Source organism: Cetorhinus maximus, chromosome 10 (assembly GCF_964194155.1).
Source record: "Cetorhinus maximus chromosome 10, sCetMax3.hap1.1, whole genome shotgun sequence".
Classification (NCBI taxonomy): Eukaryota; Metazoa; Chordata; class Chondrichthyes; order Lamniformes; family Cetorhinidae; genus Cetorhinus; species Cetorhinus maximus.
Window position 1 is genome coordinate 134,935,135 of NC_135888.1, and position 21,655 is coordinate 134,956,789.

A 21,655-nucleotide genomic window follows, 5' to 3' on the forward strand; every position below is an offset into this window, starting at 1 on the left:
GTGAAAATAAGTTTGTATTTAGGACGTTTAACGATAAACACAGAAAATGCAGAATATGTTCAGCACCCGTGGAGGTAGGATCACACTGAATGTCTCAGGCGGATGATCTTTCAGCAGAAATGATTAGGGCCATACTTAAGTGTTAACAGAGAGCGACATGAGTCGCGTAAGTGAAAATTGTACGAATGCATCAGTTGACCGGATCATCTGCTTACGGGTTTTTTTTACGGAATTAAAGAAGTTGCAAGTGGAGACAAATTGCGATCTAAACTGATGGCATAAATTACTGGAACGGACCATTATGAAGAGCTCAATCCGAGTCAAGCTCACTCGCTAAAGGTAAGCAATGTCTAAAGTTACTTCAAGAAGCCAAACATGCAACTGCCTGACTGAAAGTACAGTGTTCACTCAAAGCGACAAATATTCTCACAAGGCTTTTGCTATTTCATAAAATGACAATTTACTGAATTTACTTGAAATTACGCCAAAAATGTTGCACTTTTGCAAAGGCTGCTCAGAATGTAAAATGCAAACTATTTTGCAAGGAATTATTTTCGTGCGATAAAAATTTAGAAATGAGTGTATTGTACATAAACGTGTTTAATCTAAAAATTACATGAAAAATGCAGTATAAACAAAATTTATCCTTTCAGATTACCTATCAAGGCGCGAACGTTTCCACAATGCAACCGATTGATTCTAAACGCAGTGCAATTTCTTCATACTTACAGGGAGCAGTGTGGCGGCAAGAACACTGCTCATATGAAGATGTGGCAATGGACCATTGACGACTGTTGACATCACGGATGATCTAAGGAACTACATATATAGATATATAAATATTTCGGTTATACGTCTTAACTAGCTTTAAAATAAAATACAATTGCAAAATGACCTAATATCATTTTATACGCTTGCCTGAAGATTTTAATTGCGCACTTCTAAATATAAATACTTTTGAAGCAATGCAGCTTTAAGAACCAATGTTGCAGTTATTGGTTGGGACACTTTGTGTCGCTGTCTACCAATAAGGAGCTGAAACGCTGCTCGAGATCTACCCCGCCTCTCGCAGAGATACACTGAGCAGATTGGAAGGGTGAGAGACAGACTGTTCCTGCGTTTATGCTGAGCGGACGTGCTCAGAAAATAAAACGCTGAATGAATTTATCCTTTCCCGATTGAGTATTAGCATTCAGATGTAACGTCAACTTTTTCTTTATGGTGACACTGATTCCTATTAGTGATTCGAAAACCAAGGCAGAGGAATGGCGAATACGCCTAGCTGCTGGGCGTCTTTCATGTTTCTGCTCTGTATATCGGACCTGGTTTCGGGACAAATTCGCTACTCGATTCCCGAGGAGCAGGAGTATGGGGCCTTTGTTGGGAATATCGCTGAGGATTTAAGCCTAAACGTTCGGGAATTATCGGGCCGCAATTTTCGACTGGTCTCCGACAGCAGTAAGCAATACATGGAGGTAAATCTGGAAAATGGAATCTTATTTGTTAATGAAAGAATCGACAGAGAACAGCTTTGTATACAAAGCACTACCTGTTCCCTTTCCTTTCAAATAACGCTGGAAAATCCATTGGAAATGCGCCGCGTTGCAGTGGAAATATTAGATATAAATGATAATGCACCCAGTTTTTCAAAGGACGAATATGCTTTACGGATTATTGAGGTAATTGCGCCAGGGACACGTTTGCCTCTGGAGAGCGCGCATGACCCGGACGTAGGCACAAATGCAATCAGCACTTACCAGATCAGCCCACATGAACACTTCGGTCTCAGAGTTCAAAGTAGAAATGATGGGACTAAAAGTGCCGAGCTGTTGTTAGAGAAACCGTTGGACCGTGAACAACAGTCAATCTTTCATCTTGTACTGACAGCTTTTGACGGTGGGGTTCCCCGTAGATCTGGTACTACTCGGATTGTTGTTAATATTATGGATGCGAATGATAACGCCCCGGTATTTGATCAAGAGACATATAGGGCCATTGTTCAAGAAAACAACCGCAAAGGTACGTTAGTGATGAAGCTCAATGCTGTTGATTTGGATGAAGGTACAAATGCTGAGCTAAGATATTCTTTCACCAGTCACGTTTCCCAAAAGTCTCGCGAGTTGTTCAAATTGGACCCGATAACCGGAGAGATCAGAGCTGAAAGGGTATTAGACTTTGAAGAAGCAAATATGTATGAGCTTGATGTAGAAGCTGTGGATAAAGGTCACTATCCAATGGCAGGACATGCCAAAGTTATGGTCGGACTAATTGACATGAATGACAACTCCCCTGAGATTGAGGTGACATCGATATCCAGTACAGTCCCAGAAGATGCACACTCTGGGACCATGATAGCTACAATCAGTGTAAGGGATGCCGATTCTAGTGAAAATGGACAGATTCAATGTGAAGTTGATATGGATATGCCATTTAAGCTTCAGAAGTCTTTCAGCAACAACTATAAGTTGGTTACAAGTGGTGATTTGGATCGGGAAACGACCCCGCTATACAACATATCAATCACCGCCCGGGACAGAGGATCCCCTCCTCTTGCAACAAGTAAAATTCTAATGGTGTCAGTTTCTGATGTAAATGACAATGCTCCAAGGTTTACACAATCCTCATATAACGTGTTTGTGATGGAGAACAATGCACCCGGTGCTTCTATATTTACCGTTACCGCTTCAGATCCAGACCTGGATCAGAATGGAAAAGTGTCCTACCTTATTTTGGAAAAACAGATAACATATACATCTGCACCTCCTTATATTACGATTAACTCGAACAGTGGGATCATTAATGCGCTGATTTCATTTGACTATGAGCTGCTGAAGAATTTTCAGATCATTGTTCAAGCTCAGGATGCGGGATCTCCCGCCTTGAGCAGCACTGCCACCGTGAATGTTATTATCTTGGATCAAAATGACAACGCTCCGATTATTGTTTCACCTTTAGCTTGGAACAGTTCCTCGGCCGTGGAGATTCTGCGCCAATCGATATATCCAGAGTGCTTGATCACCAAGGTAATCGCAACTGATGCAGATTCTGGGCAGAACATGAGGCTTTCTTTCCAAATTCTGGAGGCCACTGACCCCAGCCTCTTCAGTGTGGGACTGCTCTCTGGAGAAATCAGAGCAGTCCGACGTTTTAAGGAACAAGACTCCACCACACAAAGAGTGATAGTCATGGTGAAGGACAATGGACAGCCCAGTCTCTCCAGCACGGCTACAATCTTCTTTTCAATCTTACACAATGTTACTGAAAAACTCTCCGTACGAATTCACCAACCCAGAAGTCCTGAACAATTTTCCGATTTGAATGCGTATTTAATCATCATGTTTGGCTCAACGTCCTTTATATTTCTTGCAATCATCATTTTCCTGGTGGTACTGAAGTGCAAACAGGACAGGAATACAAATTATTACAGCCCTACAAATTGCTGTTGCTGCAGTCGGAGGAATTCGAATGACGCCTTTAATCGGAGAGCTGTCCCCAGAGAACTTCTAAATTATCCTGGTGGACGTCAGGCGTTCCCCATTTCTGAAACACAACAGTACACTGTCTGTTTATCTCCAGAAGCATCCAAAAGTGACTTCTTGTTTCTAAAACCCTGCGAAGCAACTTTACCTCTCAACGATTTGAATGTTCGTGACAGTGGCGTGAGAAAATGAAACAAATAAACTTTTATGCTGGAGAAAATTTGTTAAAAAAAATTACTGTTCTGGGGAGTTGATCTGTTGCTCACGACAATCAAAATTCATTTCTGCGCATGAGCACCCCAGAAATGTATAGTTATTAATAATAATGCCTGTTTGGGTTATGCCAATGTTTCGGATGCTGCCTGTAGAGTATATCGTGTTATTGTTCACATAAATCGTTGGCCTGGTACTCGTTATAATTCCTGTTTTGCCGAAGCTCATAAACATTTGGAATCAACAATTCCCCACTATTAATAAATGTGGCTGATTACAGTTCGAAAAGCTTTCTGTTCAAAATCATGATCCAATAAAACTTCCGTTTTTAGATTCGAATTTGGGAAGCAGTTTACTTTTTCAATAATTATAGGGTGCTTAATATTAACATATCTTATTCCCAGATCACTTACATTGCTTTGTAGGGAATAAGTTGAAGAGAAAATTGATCAAATGGAGCGTGATTTTTTTTTTGTTTCTGCCAATACTTACGTCCTGGCCGCCTTGTCAAGACAGTGCTTAAAACAATAGGCACAACATCCGTTTTCTAAAAGCAAAAATGCAAAATGAGCGAACTCTTTTTTGTATGAAATGAGTGGATGTCTCCTCGAGACTTCATGGAAGCATAAATACCATTCAGTGGAAGAAAAGCATTTAAACATGTTCCAATGGCAGATCACCTTTGGGAGGGAATGTCATGTATCCAGACTTGACAACATTGGAAAATTTTCTTACCAGATCTTACCAGTCATATACACAAATGTAGGAACAATATTGGGGGATATTGATACATTTCAATTTCCGCTGGGAAAGGCTGATTAATAAAAAAATGAGCTGCAATTAGTAAACTTAACCCATAGAACTTGTTTAACCATTGTTTAGACACAATAACTGTCTCCAACTTCTGCCCCAAGTCTGCGTCAAATCGGAACCTGATAACCGAACTCTTACATCCCAAAATGCTCAGCCCTGTTTGTGGTCAAATCTATTATTAGTTGTTTCGATCTATTTCATCCTGTTGGCCCTGAAGCTTTTTAAAAGGCTGCTTTGGAACCGTGCCACATTGATGGATATATCTGGCTCATACAATTGCAATTAGCAATGGCAACTTGAATGCAAACCAAGCAATAGAAACATAGAAATAAATCTTCAGTTTTTCGTTGAAAGCTTTACTTGGGAAATTAACATATGATACGAAAGTCGATGCCCGATCGCCGAGCATTTTGAAACTTTTAGAACGTATTTCATTGGCAGGCAGCACAGCAACTGATGAACGTTTGCATAATGGGTGCATGCACAACATAGATATTTTGAACCAATAATTGTAAACGATTAGCATCACAGATATTTGGCACATATCCTGGCAGGAACACCTTATTCTAAGATGTTATTTGAACATAAAATGGTACAGAACATTTCAAATACTCCGCTTTTGCTTAAACACTTTACAGTTGTCTAACAATCTATTACTAGCTTGGTGCACATATGATCCTTTCAATTTTGTGGATTTTAAAATGCTTTTATATTGTTGTTAGCCTGTGTATGTGACTTGGTTGCAAGTAGGAACATCTAATAACAAGGACAGGAAAGGACTGTCTGATCTAATGCACACCTGCAAGACATACATAAACTTACTAAGCATCATAGCCCACCGCTGATCCCTCAGATCATCGGTCATGCAATCTCCTGGGAGAGGAGAATCATCAGATAAAAAATAGCTAGGCCATTTCGAGAGAAGCAAATCTCCAAATCTATCAGCTTAGTTCAGCAGGTCACAGCAACTGCGAGGCACATTTCCTTTCGCCTTGAACTAGATTTGAATATGCTGGAATGGCAAACCCAGCCCTTTCGACCCTGTGAAGCTGGGGGCTGCGACCCTGGGGGCTTGTGCCACAATTAGCAGAGCTGTCTCGCAGGTTAATCAAGCAATAACCCGGCAACCATACTCACAGAAATATACCTTATAGATAATGTCCCAGTGTACCACCATCACCAGACGTGGTGGCATAGTGGAACACAGTTAGGAAGGAGTTGCCCCGGAGCACACAACATCGACTCTAGACTTTATGAGGCCCCTCGACATCATGTCAAAGCTGAGTATGAAAACCTCCTACTGATTATCACATGCCATAACTACCCCCGCCCCCTCAGCTGATGAATCATACTCCTGTATGCTGAACACCATTTGGGGGAAGGACTAAGAGTGGCAAGGGCACAGAATGTACACTGGGTGGGAGACTTCATTGTCCATCACAAAGAGTGGCTCGGTCGCACCATATGGCTGCTACACTGGGTCTGCGGCAGGTGGTGAGGAATCCAAAAAGAAGGAAAAACATGCTTGACGTCAGCGTCACCAACGTGCCTGCGCAGGTGCAACTGTCCATGACAGTATTGGTAGGATTGACCACGGCAGAATGCTTCTGGAAACGAAGTCCTGTCTTCACATTGAGGATACCCTCTATCATGTTGTGTGGTACTACCGCCGTGCTAAATGGGATGGGTATTGACCAGGTCTAGCAACTCAAAACTGAGAGACTAGGAGGCGATATGGGCCATCTTCAGCAGCAGAATAGCATGCAACTGTAATTTGTAATCGCATCGCCCAGCATGCCCCCCGCTCCACCATTACCGCCACACCAGGGGTCAGCCATTGTTTAATGGAGAGTGCAGGAGAGCATGCCAGGAGCAGCAGCAGGCATACCTAAAAATGAGGTGCCAAGCTGCTGGAGCCACAATGCAAGGCTGCTTGCTTGCCAAACAGCATAAACAGAAAACAATAAACAGAGCTACGTGATTCCACAATCAACAAATTTTATCTAGCTCTAGAGTCCTGGCACATCCAGTCTTGCATGACGGTGGACAAATAAGCATTTCACTGGAGGAGCAGGCTCCACAAATATCCACATGCTCAATGACGGGGAAGCCCAGCACAGCAGCGTTAAAGATAAGGCAGGAGCATTTGCAAGAACCTTCAGCCAGAAGTGCCGAGTAGATGATCAATCTCGGCATCCTCCGGAGGTCCCCAGCATCACAGATGTTCGCCTTTATCTAATTCGATTCAATCCACGTGATATCAAGAAGTGGCTGAAGGCACTGTATACTACAAAGGCTGTGGGCCCTGACAATACCCTGGCAGTTCTGAACACGTGTTCCAGAAATTGTACCGTCCCTAGCCAAGCTGTTCCAGTACAGCTACAACACTGGCGTCTGTCCAACAATGTGGAAAATTGTCCAGTTACGCCCTGTACACAAAAACATAAGACAAATCCAACGAGTACAGCTACTGCCCCACCGGTCTACTCTCCATCATCAGTAAAGTGATGGAAAGGGTTATCAAGCAACAATTGCTTAGCAATAACTTGCTCACTGGTGCTCAGTTTGGGTTTTGTCGGGACCATTCAGATCCTGACCTCACTGCAGTCTTGGCTCAAACATGGACAAAAGAACTGAACTCTGGGGGTGAGGTGGGAGTGACTGCCATTGGCACCAAGGCAGCATTTGATCGAGTTTCCTATGAAGGAGCGATACCAAAACTGAAGTCAATGGGAATCAGGAGGAAAACTCTTGGCTGGTTGGAGTCACACCTACACAAAGGAAGATGGTTGTGATTGTTGGAGGTCTAGCTTCTCAGTTCCAGGACATCGCTGCAAGAGCTGTTCAGGGTAGTGCCCTTTGCACAACTATCGTCAGCTCCTCTATCACTGACCTGCCTTCCATCATAAATTCAGAAGTGGGGATGTTTACGGATAATTGCACAATGTTCAGCACCATTCATGACTCCTCAGATACTGAAGCAGTCTGCCTCCAAATGCAGCAAGGCCTGGACAATATCCAGGCTTGAGCTGACAATTGGTAAGTAGCATTCGCGCCACACACGCACCAGCCAATTACAACTTCCAATAAGAGAGAATCTAACTATTGCTCCGGGACATTCAATGGCATTAAATAGCATTACCATGACTCCCCTATTATCAACATCCTGGGGGTTATTATTGACCAGAAACTGAACTGGACTAGTCATAAAAATGCATTGGCTGCAAGAGCAGGTCAGAAGTTACGAATCCTCCCCTCCTGACTCCGCAGAGCCTGTCCACCATCTAAAAAGCACAAGTCGGGAGTGTGATGGAATGTTTTGCACTTGCCTGGATGAGTTCAGCTCCAACAACACTCAAAAAACTTGAAACCGTTCAGGACAAAGTAAGTGGCTTCATCGGCACCCCATCCACAAACATTTACTCCGTACACCGCCGACGCACTGTGACAGTAGAGTCTACCATCTACAAGAAGCTCTGTAGAAATTCACCAAGCCTCCTTAGCCAACACCTCCCAAACCCACGACCACTACCATCTACAAGGACGAGGACAGCAGACGCATGGGAACACCATTACCTGGAAGTTACCCTGCAAGCCACTCACCATCCTGACTTGGAAATATATCGCCGTTCCTTCACTGTTGCTGGGTTAAAATCGTGGAACTCCCTCCCGAACCGCACCTACACCACATGGACTGCAGCGGTTCAAGAAGACAGCTTATCGCTACTTTCTCATGGAGAATTAGGCATGGGTAATACACCCACATACCATGAATGAAGGAAAAAAGAACTGACTTCATCCAAGGATTTGATTGGCAGAATTATCAGCTTGTGAAATCATTGGCCAAGGGCGTAGAATACATGAAAGGAATAACGGACAATATGAAAGCATAACATGTTTTTTAGGGCGGATGTGGTTATGGGGGCGGGTGGATGGAGGGCCGATGCGGTGGTGGCGGGGGTCGGTGGGAGAAAACAGCACACTTAGTGGCTGATGGAAGAGAAATGACAGAATTCGATTAAGTGCGATCAGCTAATCATTTCCGCCGTTAATGTTATGGTCAATAATGGTCAATTACCGTTACTATCATATGTTCAATCTGAGAATGTTTATCTATGTTGCTTTGGCCTTTTTATCTTGAGGAGTAACTTATAGTTAAGAATGCCCTTCATCTAATACTTTTATGCATTCGTTTAAACCATTACAGCATCATTCATCTGGGACATTGTTGCCAGAATGAAAAAAAAATGAAGCATACGAAGTTCAAGTCCTGTAGCGATTTGCAACCCTGCATCGTATGGCCAACATTGTTATAGCACAACAAATGTAATGACAATATACACCGGACAGCGTAGAAATATGGAATGAAGATGAAAAATAAAAAGTACAGCACTGGAACTGCTTAAAGTTGCGCCGAGTTTTGGAAAATATAGTTCGAAAGCTTCGTCTTAATTAGGCTATCATATAAAGACCCATATCTGAAAGAGGAAATTATACTGCAGCCCACAGTTAGCAATTGGAATGCAGTCCCATGCGAAGTAGCCATTTTGGCATAGATGGGCACCCAAAAGCCTCTGGAATGTGCGCGTTTGCTGCAATACAACTGTATCTATAAATTACTTTTACAATAATTATTATTCATCAAGCATATACGAGACACATTTCAACGTCCGATAAATTGCCAAGAATATATGGTGCAATGCACGCTATTCACATTAAGATAAGTGAGCAACAAAGAGTTATTTCTAGATATTTTTAATCTTGTTTTGCAGAATGCGTGACATCTAATGAGGTTTCAAAATATTATTTCACAATAATTATTAAGAATTATCATCATACAGAGATGGAAGGAACATACTGATATCAATATATTACGTGAGGGTCACAGAACATTCTCAATTCATTTTGAAATTGAACACTATTGCAATTGCCTAAGAAACATCCACTGGATCGAAGTGCAATGTTCATGATGCTCATCCTTTCACATAGCTGGTTCCTAATAGGAAAAAGAATATCTTCATAATTCATAACTAATTACACGATAAAACACATATAAGTACAATTTTAAAATATTAACAAAGTACATGCTTTTAAATTCATCTTGAAGTTTGACATGATGTAAAATCAACTCAAGGATTATTTTCATTTGATTAAACGCCGGCAAGTAGAAGGTTACATGAAACAGCTTTAGCAATGAAATATTTTTCCACTCTGTAAGTATTGAATTCAAACTCCTAGAAAACATTGCTCTTGTTCCACCACCAAAACCTATGGAAATGGGCACAGAATATCATGACTAGATCTTGAGTGTTGTGCATAAAAGTTATCAGTAGCATTAATTGTAACCCATTGATACAAGGGATGTGAACATCAGCACACTTTGGGCACTGGATGAGAATCAATCAAAATCAAAAACATAACGTTCCTTAGAAAGTCCATTTTAAGTCAGATTCTACAACCTTTGCTATCAATGAAAGGAAGAGCATGGACATTTGAAGAGTTAAGCACTGTTTTCCCATGGTAACCCACCATATTTATGATTGAAATGCATTATGTGACAACGTTTCGGCCATATAGCTCCCAGTTTGTTTCTTTTCTTTGTTTTTATTCGTTCATGGGGCGTGGGCATCGCTGGCCTAGCCAGCATTTATTGCCCTTCCTTAATTCCCTTGAGAATTGAGTGGCTTGCTAGGCCATTTAAGAGTCAACCACATTGCTTATGGGTTTGGAGTCACATATAGGCCAGACCAGGTAAGGACAGCAGATTTCCTTCCCTAAAGGACATTAGTGAACCAGTTGGGTGTTTTTTAATGACAATCGACAATGGTTTCATGGTCATCATTAGATTTTTACTTCCAGATTTTTATTGAATGCAAATTCCACCATCTGCCGTGGTGTGATTTGGACCCGGGACCCCAGAGCATGACCCTGGGTCTCTGGGTTACCAGTCCAGTGATGATACCACTTAAGCCACCTCTTTTCTCAACATTACAAATAATTAAACATTCACATTACATCGTGTTGATCACACTATTAATCACATCATGATTTCACCTGCATTATCACAAAGAGGAGAAAACATTAAGTGCACTTATACCAATGAACAGAACTGACAGAAGTTGAAACGTAAGTGAAGATTTTACCAACTGATGTGAATTTAGCGACGCTTTCTTTGAGTCCTGGAAACATGGAAGAGGCAATTGGAGGTAAGTATTCGATGTACTACCTGCGAGAATATGTACGAACAAACGATTACCAAGTGCTCAATCCGAATACAAGCTATCCAAACTAACCCAGGAAAAGTAAGCAATATCTAAAGTTAATTGAAAATCCCCAGCATGTGACTATCTGACTGGAAGTACATTGATCTGCCTATGGAACAAGGTTTCTCTCCAAATATATGTTGCTTCACCAGAAGAAGGCAATAGAAAATATCAAGGAAGGGAATAAACATATTGTGAATACACTTCAACAACTTGCATTTATATAGCGCCTTTTAACGCAATTAAACGTCCCAAGTAAGTCACAGGCGCGTTGTTAAACTAAATTTGACACCGGAGTCACATAAGGGCAGATGACCAAAACTTGTAGGTGTTACCTCCGGAAAAGTAGGCCTTGAGTGTCTTCAATGAGCAGAGAGATTTAGAGAGCTGGAGAGATTTAGGGAGGGAATTCCAGAGTTTAATTTCCAGATGTCACGGCAGCCAATGAAAAAGAGAGATTAAAATAGAAGCCAGGATTGCAAGAGCGCAGGGGTCACTTAACCAAACGAGCGTAAGTACGCCTAAACTGCCGTGTAAAGGGAATGCTGATGTTCAAACATTTATAATGCCGTGTAATGTTGTAAAATGGAACCGCTTGATTAGACTTTATTCAGACTTAATTCAGACCTCATACTGTGGCGCGTAATTGTAGGAGTACAAGACATATGTCTGGGCGGCAATGAAGCGTTGACAATTGCCGGTGCCAATGATGTTACTGAGGGGTCACAGGATTTCGGTGGCACACAATGCACAAAGTTAAAATAAAAACGAAAAGAAGCCAACGTTATTAACGTTGCCTATCTAAATATTTTAGTTGCGCACTGGTAAATATATTGGATCGCTGGATGAAAATATTTTCGAAGCAATCCTGCTTTAAGAACAGTTGTTGCAGTTATTGGTTAGGACACTTTGTGTCGCTGTCTACCAATAAGGAGTTGAGATGTTGCGAGAGATCTACACTTTGCTCCGGCAGGGAAACAGAGAACAGAGACGGAGAGAGGAAGGGAGACTGGCAGCCCGTTCCTGCGTTTATACTAAGCGGCCGCGTCGGAAAAACGACTGATTGGTGGTTATTTCTCGGTTCTGGATTAGTGGAGAGGTGAACAATCGCGTGTCCTTCTGATTATTTAATATTACTGACTGGCGGATATTTAGCACGTTTGCAATAAACAATGGCGAATACAGTGAAGAGCGTGGCGTCTTTCATCTTCCTGCTTTGCGCGTCAGATCTGGTTTGGGGACAGATTCGCTACTCGATTCCTGAGGAGCTGGAACAGGGGGCCTTTGTTGGGAATATCGCTGAGGATTTAAAACTAAAGATCCTGGAGTTATCCACTCGCAAGTTTCGGCTGGTCTCCGATGAACGGAACCAATACATGGAGGTAAATCTGGAAAATGGATTTTTACTTGTTAAAGAAAGAATCGACAGAGAACCTCTTTGTAGACAAAGCTCTACCTGTTCCCTTTCTTTCCTAATTGCGCTCGATAATCCGCTGGAAATGCATCGCGTTGCAGTGGAGATCCTAGATGTAAATGACAATTCACCCAGTTTTTCAAAAGACGTTTATACTTTCCGGATTATTGAGCTTACCGCGCCAGGGGCGCGTTACCCTCTCGAGAACGCGTACGACCCGGACGTCGGTACAAACACCATCAGTACTTATCAGATCAGTCCAAACGCACACTTCGGCCTCAAGGTGCAGACAAGAAGCGATGGGAGTAAAATGGCAGGATTATTATTAGAAAAACCGTTGGACCGTGAACAACAGTCAACATTTCATCTTGTGCTGACGGCCATTGACGGTGGCATTCCGCACAGATCTGGTACTGCTCAGATCATCGTCAGTGTTATGGATGCGAATGATAATGCACCTGTATTTGATCATGAATTATACAGGACTAATGTACTAGAAAACTCCCCAAAAGGCACGTTAGTGATAAAAGTCAGTGCTGTTGATTTAGATGAAGGCACAAATGCGGAATTAGAATATTCTTTCACCAGTCACACATCGCCAAGAGCTCGCGAGTTGTTCAGATTGGAGAGAGAAACTGGAGAGATCAGAGTTGAAGGAATACTGGATTTTGAAGAAAACAATATTCATGAGCTTGATGTAGAAGCTGTGGATAAAGGTCCGTATGCAATCGCAGGGCATACCAAAGTAATGGTGGAGCTAATTGACGTGAATGATAACACCCCGGAGGTAGAGGTGGCGTCCGTATCCAGTACCGTTCCGGAAGATGAGCCAACCGGGACTGTGATAGCTGCAATAAGTGTAAGGGATCCAGATATTGGTAAAAATGGGCAAGTTCAATGTGACGTTGATGTAAATATTCCGTTTAAGCTTCAGAAGACTTTCAGCAACAACTATAAATTGGTTTCAAACGACATTTTGGATTGCGAAACGGATCCACTGTACAACATAACTATTTCATGTTGGGACAGCGGATCTCCCCCGCTTGCAACAACTAAAAACATATTGGTGTCTATTTCCGATATAAATGACAATGCGCCAAAATTTACACAACCCTCATATAATGTGTTTTTGATGGAGAACAATGAACCCGGTGCTTCAATATTTGCTGTCACTGCTTTGGATCCAGATTTACATCAGAATGGAGCGGTGTCCTATTCAGTTCTGGAAAACCAGATGCAAAATGTGTCTACGTCTTCTTACATTACAATTAATTCGAAGACTGGGAACCTTTACGCGCTGCATTCCTTTGACTATGAACAGTTGAAGAATTTCCAGATCAGGATGCTGGGTCTCCTCCACTGAGCAGCACCGCCATCGTGAATGTTATTATCCTGGACCAAAATGACAATACTCCGATTATTGTTTCACCTTTAACGTGCAACAGTTTAGCACCAGTGGAGATAGTCCGGCAGTCCATATATCCAGGATGCGTTGTCACCAAAATAATCGCAACTGACGCAGATTCTGGTATGAACACACGGCTTTCCTTCCAAATGTTGGACGCTTCTGATTCCAGTCTTTTCAGCGTGGGCCTACACTCTGGAGAAATCAGAACAGTCCGAAGTTTTAAAAACCAAGACGTCGCCATGCAAAAAGTGGTCATCATGGTAAAGGACAATGGGCAGCCCAGCCTCTCCAGCACGGCAACCATCTGCTTTTCAGTCTCCGCCAATGTTTCTGAAAAGTCTTCGGTCCAAAGTCGTCAACCCAGTAATCTTGATCACTTTTCCGAACTGAATATTTATTTAATCATCACTTTTGGCTCAACATCCTTTATATTTCTTGCAACCATCATATTTCTGGTCGTGCTGAAGTGCAAACAGGACAGGAATGTCCATAATTATAATCCCACAAATTGTTGCTGTAAGCGGAGCAATTCGAATGATGCTTTTAATTGGAGAACTGTCCCAAAAGACTTAAGTTACAGACAAGCACTGCAAACACTCCCCATTTCTGAAGCTTATCAGTACTCTGTCTGTCTATCTCCAGAATCATCCAACACTGATTTCTTGTTCCTAAAACCCTGCGAAGCAACCTTACCTCTGAATGACTTGAATGTTCATAATGCTAGCGTGAGAAAATAACAATTATGCTCTTTAGACAAAGGCAATACATCAAATATCATTGTTTGGCTGTACAGAACTTGAGTACTGGTGAAAAAAAAAAACATGCTATCGAAGTTTTTCGACTTGCAATCATCAGGACAACAACGCAAGATGAACCAACAGTAAAGGGAACAATAATTTGTACTGTAGGGGAAGTGAGAGCTGATTGGTTGGCAAGTGGGCTCTGATTGATAGAGGCGCTGCCATATATAACGTAACAGAGAACAGTTAACTGTAAATTGCCACGCTTTGGTTCAAATTCAAACCAGGCAGGTCGACTTTGATTGATCAAGGCATTGCCATGGGGGACGAACCAGGGAACGGCAGCCCCCCAGGCTTTTGTTTAAGTTGGAAAAAGGTATAATTCTCCTTCTATCTGCAGAGGCACGGCCCTATGTGTGTGAATATATGTGGCTTCTAGCCACATATATCTTACATCTGCTTGAAGCCACACACACACACACACACACACACAAACACAGAGCCTTTGCAGACATAAAGGCATGTCCACGCATTACACCTTCTCCAACTAAAGAAAATCTTGGGGTGACACCATTGCCTGCTTGATTCCCAATGGCAATACATTGACCAATCAGAGTCGACCAGCCTGGTTGAATGTGAAGCAAATGTTTGATAGTAAACAGTTAACTCTTCGCTGCTGCATTCTCCATGGCAACGCCTCTACCAATCAGAGTCCACTTGCCAATCAATCAGCACTCTCTTCTCATGAAGTATAAATTACTGTTGCGTTTACTGTTGGTTTACCTTGCGTAGCTGCCCTGATGAGTACAAGACAAAAAAACTTGTGCAGCAGGTATCCTTTTTGAACAATATCAGAAATTATTCTCGCGAGTAGTTCACTTATATTGTATTTCAATTTACATGGCTCTATATAAATAAATCCATCCAAATATATGTAAGTAGCCACAGTAATGATTAGTAGCTCTATCCTTGTCTGCTGAATGCCATCATCAGAACCTATTTTGTGAGTGTTCACTGAAGTACTTTGCCGTTTTGTGGTCTTACTATTAGTGTTGCGTAAGCGCACCAATCACAGAGGTAAAAGCTTTGTTTTCAAAACGTTTGTTCTATTAAAATATTCAGTTATTGATTTGAATGCGGTGAGGAATTTGTAGTTTTTCCAATAAATATCAGTTACTCACTGTTTTCCCATTCTATTCCTAGATTACATTGTTGCTACGTGAAACAAGTTGAAATAAACATGATGAATGAAATCAATTATGATCTTTCCTTGCTCCAATACATAGGATGTTTGCTGAAGTCAATTTAGAAAACAGTTGATGTTTTACGGATCGATCGACCTGCAGCATCGTTTTACCTGCAATGGGGGGATTTATCTTTTAGATTTCATTCAAAACATCCTCCTGGAGGCATTTGGACAAAACTCGATGACAAATGTCTCATTGGCACTTGAGATACGGAATAACAGAACGATTCTTGAAACAAAAATCCAACGTTTGTTCCTCAGTTGTGGAAAAGAGTTTAACTGAGCATATATACAACTAAAATGAGATTATTGGAATAATTTCAATAAAATAGGATTTCAGTTTGCGGCGTCTATTGAGTGAAACGTGTAATTAGCAAGGGCTCACACTTTATCATAATAAAATATACCAACAATGCCAAGACGCAAGTCAACAAATCAAGGCGTGAAAGTGTCCTCCACTTGATCTCAGATTGCTCTTCGAAACTCCAATGAGGGCCTCCAACTTTATGCCCTGGGGCATGAAGATTCCTGAGCCCAGGTCATCCGGCTGTCAAGCCACGAGCAACTCAGTCCTGTTTATGATTATATTTCGTTTTATTTGGTTGCCCGAGTTTGAAGTCTTGGCGCTGAAGCTTTATAAAGAGTTGTTTTAGTGCTTTGCCCGATTTGCCAATTCGTTTGAATCATGGGAATAAGATCCACGAGTATTAGCAGTTTGGATATAAAGACAACAGGGTTTGGTTGCATACCGCCCGTACGTTTTATTCAATAGGCATAATTTCTTGTCCAGAGGGGAGTCCGCAGTGTGATCAGGCATTTCTGGTGTGCACTGCACTCGATGCCATTTTGGCTAGCTTGTTAGCATGGACACCGAACCTGTGAGTCAGGACAATGCAAAGGAGGCAGGTTGTGATGTCATTAAGCGTGCAATGCTGATTTTACGAGCGGTCCAATTTTCAACCTTAACGCTCTCGTTAACGCCCACTTTTAACACCACACAGACGAACATGCATTCCGCAGCAGTAAGAATCCCCTACCAGTGCTAGTTAACAGGATCTTCAGCCATTTTCAGGTTATTTGCTGGTTGACTTCTACGAGTGTTGGCTGAGTTGGTAGAAGTTTTTGGAGGTTTGTAATGTTACATAAAGCTGGTAAATGCTATAGGGAGTGGGCCGACAACTGCTAAAACCTTGGTTTTCCCACTCAAAGGTATTCTCATTCCATCTGTTGCCAGCCATGGGCCCTGCAGTTTCCATGCCCCTTTGCCTTCAACCTGACAAGAGCATATGAGCGGATGAAATGCAAAGGATGCCATGCTGCTCGATAGGAGGAGAAGGATGGGAAGAAGGGTTCTCACGAGGAAACCAATCCTCCCACAGTGTTCAGGGACTATTTCACCTATCTCTTCACCAGCGATAAGGAATTTGTGCAACGTCTCCATTTCACGAATGAGCTGCCCACTGAAATCCACGATGTGCTCCTGAAGCTTCAGAGGAGAACAAAATTAGCATTTCCAGTGTCTGTAAAAGTGACCATAGCTAGGAACTTCTTTGTACGGGCTTCTTCTAAAATGGAGCAGGTGGCATCACCAAAACCTCATGGTTCACCGTCCATTGTTGTCTAAGGCAGGTAAAAAAGAGGGGGATATATTGCATTCTCTCCTTCCACAGAGAAGCATGCAGTGCAGGAACGTGACTTCTACTGGAGAGCATATTTCCCCAATGTGTACAGAGTTGTTGATTGCACCCATATTGCTTCGAGAGAGTCTCATGTAAATTCAAGAGATGTACCACAACAGCAAAGGCTTCTGTCGGCTCAATGTCAAGCTGCTGTGTGCTCAAACCCTCATGCAGGTCATTGCCCGGTATCCTGTCAGCAATAATTTTGATATTTATTCTGCCCAGTAAGCGTACCAACAAGACTTGTGACGCTACGAGAATCCAGGTCACTTTGCGATAACGGTTAGACATTGGCCAACTGGTCCATGATCCTGGAGCACAACTCACATTTATATGTAATATACAGTGCTCTACGCAATGAAAGCTCTGTTGGTAGATGAAATGTCATTCAGCAAATCATTGGCATGCTGCGGCAAGGTTTTCCTTGTTCCTCATTGCCTGCATAATCTCACCATCACGACGACACAACCCTTGTCACTAGGTATATGGAGAACAGCTGCTGAGGAGTGGGATAAGCAGAAGGGAAAGTACAGGAGGTAAGAAGGGCGAGGTCAAGAAGAAGAGGAGGAAGCTGAGTAAGCAGGGATGAAGGAAATTGGGATGCACATCTCCTTCCGAGCCTGGCTGTCTTCGATCGGCTTGTCTCACTGGAACTCCAGTAAATGAAACCTGAATTCCCGATTCCAAACAGTCTCACATTTTATCTTCCCTTGTCCACACCCTGCTCCAAGACCCCAGTGCTTTTCTGGAGAAAATCGGCGCACATTCTCTGCCTGTTGCACCACTATTCAGTGCTCATCCTGTATAGACACTGTCCCCCTGCCACTTGCTGTATCTGCTACTCTCAAAATACTCCCCCTCTTTGACAGTTCCAGTTTGGCTTTAATGCTGCTAGCTTTGAATTGTGGTAGCCCCTCATGGTTTTGTTCTCTGTCCTGAGATGTGCAACAACTGAACAGCTCACTTAGCACTGGAGGCACGCTACAATCATCGTAATGATCAACTAGCAATGGGTTTACATTGTGCCCCAATTTCAATCAACGTGTGCAGTTTTAAAAAAAAAATTTCTTCATGGGATGCTGGCATGGCTGGCTAGAGCAGCATTTATTACCCATCCGTAATTGCCTTTGAAGAGGCAGCTCGCCATCATCATCTCAAGGGCAATTAGGAATGGGTAATAAATGTTGGCCTAGCCAGAGGCGCCCACGTCCCCCGAATGAATGATAAAAGGTCCGGGCCGCTGCAGTCCATGTGCTGCAGGAACACCAATAGTGCTATGGGGAAGGGAGTTCCAAGATATTCGCCCAGCGACGTTGAAGGAACGGTTATATCGTATACAAGATGGTATGTAGCTTGGAGGGGAACTTGAAGGTGCTGCTGTTCCCAAGCCCTTGCTGTCCTAGCCGTTCTAGAGGGTAGAGGTCGCCAGTTTGCAAGGCGCTGACGAAGGTGCCTTGGTGAGTTGCTGCAATGCATAGTGCAGATGGTACACACTGCTACTATTGTGCTTCGGTGATGGAGGGAGTGAATGTTGAAGGCGGTAGGCAGGGTGCCAGTCAAACGGGCAGTTTTGTCCAGGGTGATGTCGAGCTTCTTGAGTGTTATTGGAGTTGCACTCATCCAGGCAAGTGGAGAGTATTCCATCACGCTCCTGACTTGTGCCTTGTGGTCATGCTTTGGGAAATCAGTGGGTGAGTTACTCACCGCCAAATTCTCAGCCTCTGACCTGCTCTTGTCGCTACAGTATTTATATGGCTGGGTCCAGTTCAGTTTCTGGTCAGTGGTAATCCGCAAGATGTTGATATGGTTAATTGTGCATTGCAAACCCAATACCCGTCTTTGAACTTTATCAAATCTCGTGTGAAATTAAATTCCAGGGAACTTGCATTAAACGTTTATTTGGAATGATAGACGTTGAACGGTGATGACAGTACAACATCAAAAGCAACAGTAAGTTCAATTTATAAAGCACCTTAAACATTATAAAATATTCCAAGCTGCTTCATAGAGATGTTAAAAAACAAAATATGACACCGAGCGCCATAACGAGATATTAGTCGGTAACCAAAACCTTGGCCAAATAGATAGTTTCTAAATCGTGCTTAATGAACAAAAGCGAGGTAAAGAGGCTGACAGATTTTGGGGAGTAATTCCAGATTTTAGGGCCGAGACACCTGAAGGTACGGCCTCCAATGGCGGTGCAATTAACATCGGAAATTCTCAAGTGGCCGGAATTCGTCGAGTACAGACACCTCTGACGGTTATATGGCTGGAGGAGATTACAGAGATTGGAAGAGGCGAGGCCATGGAGGGATCTGACAAATGGAACGAAAATTTTAAAATCAAGGCGTTATTTAACGGGGAACTAGTGTTTGTCAGCGAAAACAAAGATGATGGACGAAGGGGATTTTGGGCGAGTTAGGACATAGGACAGAATTTTGAAGGAACTCAAGTTGACAGAGGGTAGAATGTGGGTGGCCCGCCAGGAATATACAAGAATGGTTAAGTCCGAAAGCATAGGTGAGGGTTTCAGCATCAGAAGAGCCCAAGCAGGCTCGGATTCGTGTGCCGTTTTGGAGGTAAAAATAGGTAGTAATAGTAATAGCTTGAATATGAGGTTGGAATGTCATGTGAGGGTCATCTATGACACCACGCTTGCCAACTGCCTAGTTTAACAAGTATGTTGGAAATCAAACCCAATACACTCAGTCTTAAATATTTAATTGTAGTTAGTTTCAGCACATTAGCACAGGAATTGAATAAGCTGTCTGATAATTTAGAGACGGAGAAGTGGTCGAGAGAAGTGATAGTAAAGGGAAACTGAGGTGTTTGGAAGATGTTGCCAAGTAGTTACGAATAGGTGGGATGGAAGGATGGAAACTTGGGGGGACATTAAAGTTAATTCGGCGGTAATAGGGACATCAGCCATTGGTGATGTTTCCCTGCCTAAGGTTAGATAGACAAGAACTGAACCAAGCAAATGCAGGCCCAACCAGCAGGAGCAGCATGGTGTGATCAGCTCTGTCAATCTACTGGCAGGTGAAGAAGAACCAGCAGGGATATTTGCTCTTTGTCACTGTCTTAGAGGATATAATTTTCACTTTGACAAGAGGCTATTGGTACTGTGAAAGGCTCTAAAACCTGATTGTATGGGTACAAACATGGAGCTGTAGGAACATAAGAATAAATTTGGGACTGCACAAGACTTCCAAGCACTTGAGATGGGAAAATACGTTTCGAGATGATGGTAGGGTGGGTTGGGCACTGGCTGACAAGGAAAGGGTGCTCAAATTTGTTTTTTTAGGAGACGGTTGATGGCTACAGATTTAAAGGAGATAGGATCAATAACAGAAGGACGACATCACCCCTAACGGATAAACACAATTTGGCAGCATGACGCATCTAGAACAATTTTGGTAGAAAGTAAAAAAATACATGAAACCTCGGAAGACTGAAGTGTGCTTAAAGATAATGGAATATTCTTATGTTTTGTGGCACATCATTTCAAATAAAGTAGACATGATTGAAGCACATTGGGATGTAGATATTACAGAAACATGAAAAATGTTACAGGACATTTCAATTTTGTTCATCCATTAATTAACGGCATAGATCTTCCATTTGAATTAGCAGCGAACTTTGAGACATTTGCCGGTGTTGCATGTCGGAATCCAGAGTAGCTTCGAACCCAGAACATGTACCGTACTTATACTCGAAATGATCGAAACTCGTCCGATGGTCAGAGATTCGCTGTTCGCCTGATGCCACCAACACTGACGCCGGTACAGTAGGCTATGGCTCGATACGCTGAATTTGCCCTGAAATTTACTCCAAGATGTTTATACTTTTAATTACATGTGCAGAACACAGAAGCGCTATCGGGGAGGGCTCAAAAATGAATTCAAAAATAAAGTTGTTGAACAATTAACTTCTCGCTCACCCACTCATACTCCCCATGCATCCGCAACCTCCTTCCACCAACTCGCGAACCCAACCATCTTCAACCAACCCGCAAACCTACCCCAAACATCCTCTATCAGCTCATCAGCACTCTACCCCACCAAAGACATCCCACAAAATCCTCTACACTCCAAATCATCCCAGCCCCTAAACCACATCCCACCACACATCCATCCCTTCACGCACCACCGGTTTCTAAATAAACCTTGTCAACTGCAAAACCTTTCTGTAATAATAAAAAAAAAACAATGCTCACAGAACCCTAATTCATCGGGAAGGAAATAGGCCATGACCTAGGCCTTCTGCGACTGGCCAGTAATCCTCGACGCTGCTTTCATCGATGGCTGAATTCTGCGGCCAGCAGCAAAAGGCCCTAAACCTTCAGCGGAAAATGTTAAGGTCGAAGTTCTAACTGTGGTCAGCGGTGTGGCCTGGGCATC

At 42.7% G+C, this 21,655-nt stretch overlaps 1 protein-coding gene and 1 pseudogene across 2 annotated transcripts; both read left to right on the forward strand.

The window, feature by feature from the left end:
- Window positions 1-892: 892 nt before the first annotated feature.
- Window positions 893-4,031, forward strand: LOC144686060 (protocadherin alpha-C2 pseudogene; annotated as a pseudogene). The gene has a single exon (XR_013577841.1). The product of XR_013577841.1 is annotated as a protocadherin alpha-C2 pseudogene (transcript).
- A 7,909-nt stretch (window positions 4,032-11,940) lies between these two features.
- LOC144685368 (protocadherin alpha-C2-like) lies at window positions 11,941-14,327 on the forward strand. The gene is given in 2 exon segments (XM_078549772.1): window positions 11,941-13,519; window positions 13,522-14,327. Coding segments are annotated over 2 exon segments (2,385 nt in total).
- The last annotated feature ends 7,328 nt before the right edge of the window (window positions 14,328-21,655 follow it).